We start from the raw sequence: 1,166 nt of genomic DNA on the forward strand, positions 1-1,166 counted from the left end.
TATGAAATATTACTTATATAAATTTCAGCATCTTACTTCCTTGACTTCTTTCTAACCAGCAAATACAAATCATAGGCTGCATTTTTCTGTGCATTATTTGTTGTAAAGAAATTTTTTGTTGTTGTTCCCATTTCATGGAAACAATGAAAAATATAAAACTCTCCTATTTACTGATTCTTCCTGGAAACTTTCACCAAAGTTCAGGTTTAGCCTCAATAGTACAAAGCCTTTCCCGGTGAGGCTTGATTCAGTAGGCCCTTCAAAGTCACATCTGTCCCTTTCTCTTTCGTGTATATACCCCCAAGCAAGCAAGAATGCCTGTAATGCTGAGAACCACACCTAACAAGAGAGCAACTGCATCACAGGCTTCTACGGCTTCACACAGGCAACACCAAAATAGTGACATGAGGACTAAGTCAGCTGTGTTGAAACTCAGGTCATGATGTTGGAATCTTGAGGGCTGAAGGTTCCAAAGAAATGGTATGTATAGAATTCTGACTTGAAATTTTTCCTTCCTGGAGCTCTAGATGCTGAGACCGAGGTTCCTTGTGACACTGCCTTCCAGGAGGCAGCCATTACAGGAACCCACTTTGTACCCCCTTTTGTAATCACAACCTCCTTATCTCCCCCCATCTCCACACATGAGCACTGTCTGCCTTGAAAGTATCCTCACCTCCAAGTCCTTCCCCTCCAATGAACCTTGCTCCTGGGGACAGACTACTGCTACTTAAGCGCCACTAGGATTATGATACTCTCCATGCTTAAAAAAATGAGGCCGGAGTGGTGCCTCATGCCTGTAATACCAGCACTTTGGGAGGCCGAGGTGGGTGGATCACCAGAGGTCAGGAAGTCGAGACCAGCATGGCCAAAATGGCAAAACCCTGTATCTACTAAAAATACAAAAAAAAATTAGCTGGGTATGGTGGTGGGCTCCTGTAATCCCAGCTACTCAGGAGGCTGAGGCAAGGAGAATCACTTAAACCAGGGAGGCAGAGGTTGCAATGAGTGGGGATCACACCACTGTACTCCAGCCTGGGCAACAGAGCGAGACTCTGTCTTAAATAAATAAATAAATAAATCATGGCTAGATACTGACAATTCCCTAAAAGCTAAAAGTTCTAGATCCTTAGTCCAATATCCAGTGCTTTCCACAGTCTGCTCCCAAC

At 43.9% G+C, this 1,166-nt stretch overlaps 1 protein-coding gene across 1 annotated transcript; it reads right to left on the reverse strand.

Moving 5' to 3' along the window:
* Positions 1-265: 265 nt before the first annotated feature.
* On the reverse strand, positions 266-441 carry LOC112622279 (small integral membrane protein 30). The gene is given in 2 exon segments (XM_025381642.1): positions 266-417; positions 420-441. Coding segments are annotated over 2 exon segments (174 nt in total).
* Positions 442-1,166: the final 725 nt, after the last annotated feature.

Source organism: Theropithecus gelada, chromosome 4 (assembly GCF_003255815.1).
Source record: "Theropithecus gelada isolate Dixy chromosome 4, Tgel_1.0, whole genome shotgun sequence".
NCBI lineage: Eukaryota > Metazoa > Chordata > Mammalia > Primates > Cercopithecidae > Theropithecus > Theropithecus gelada.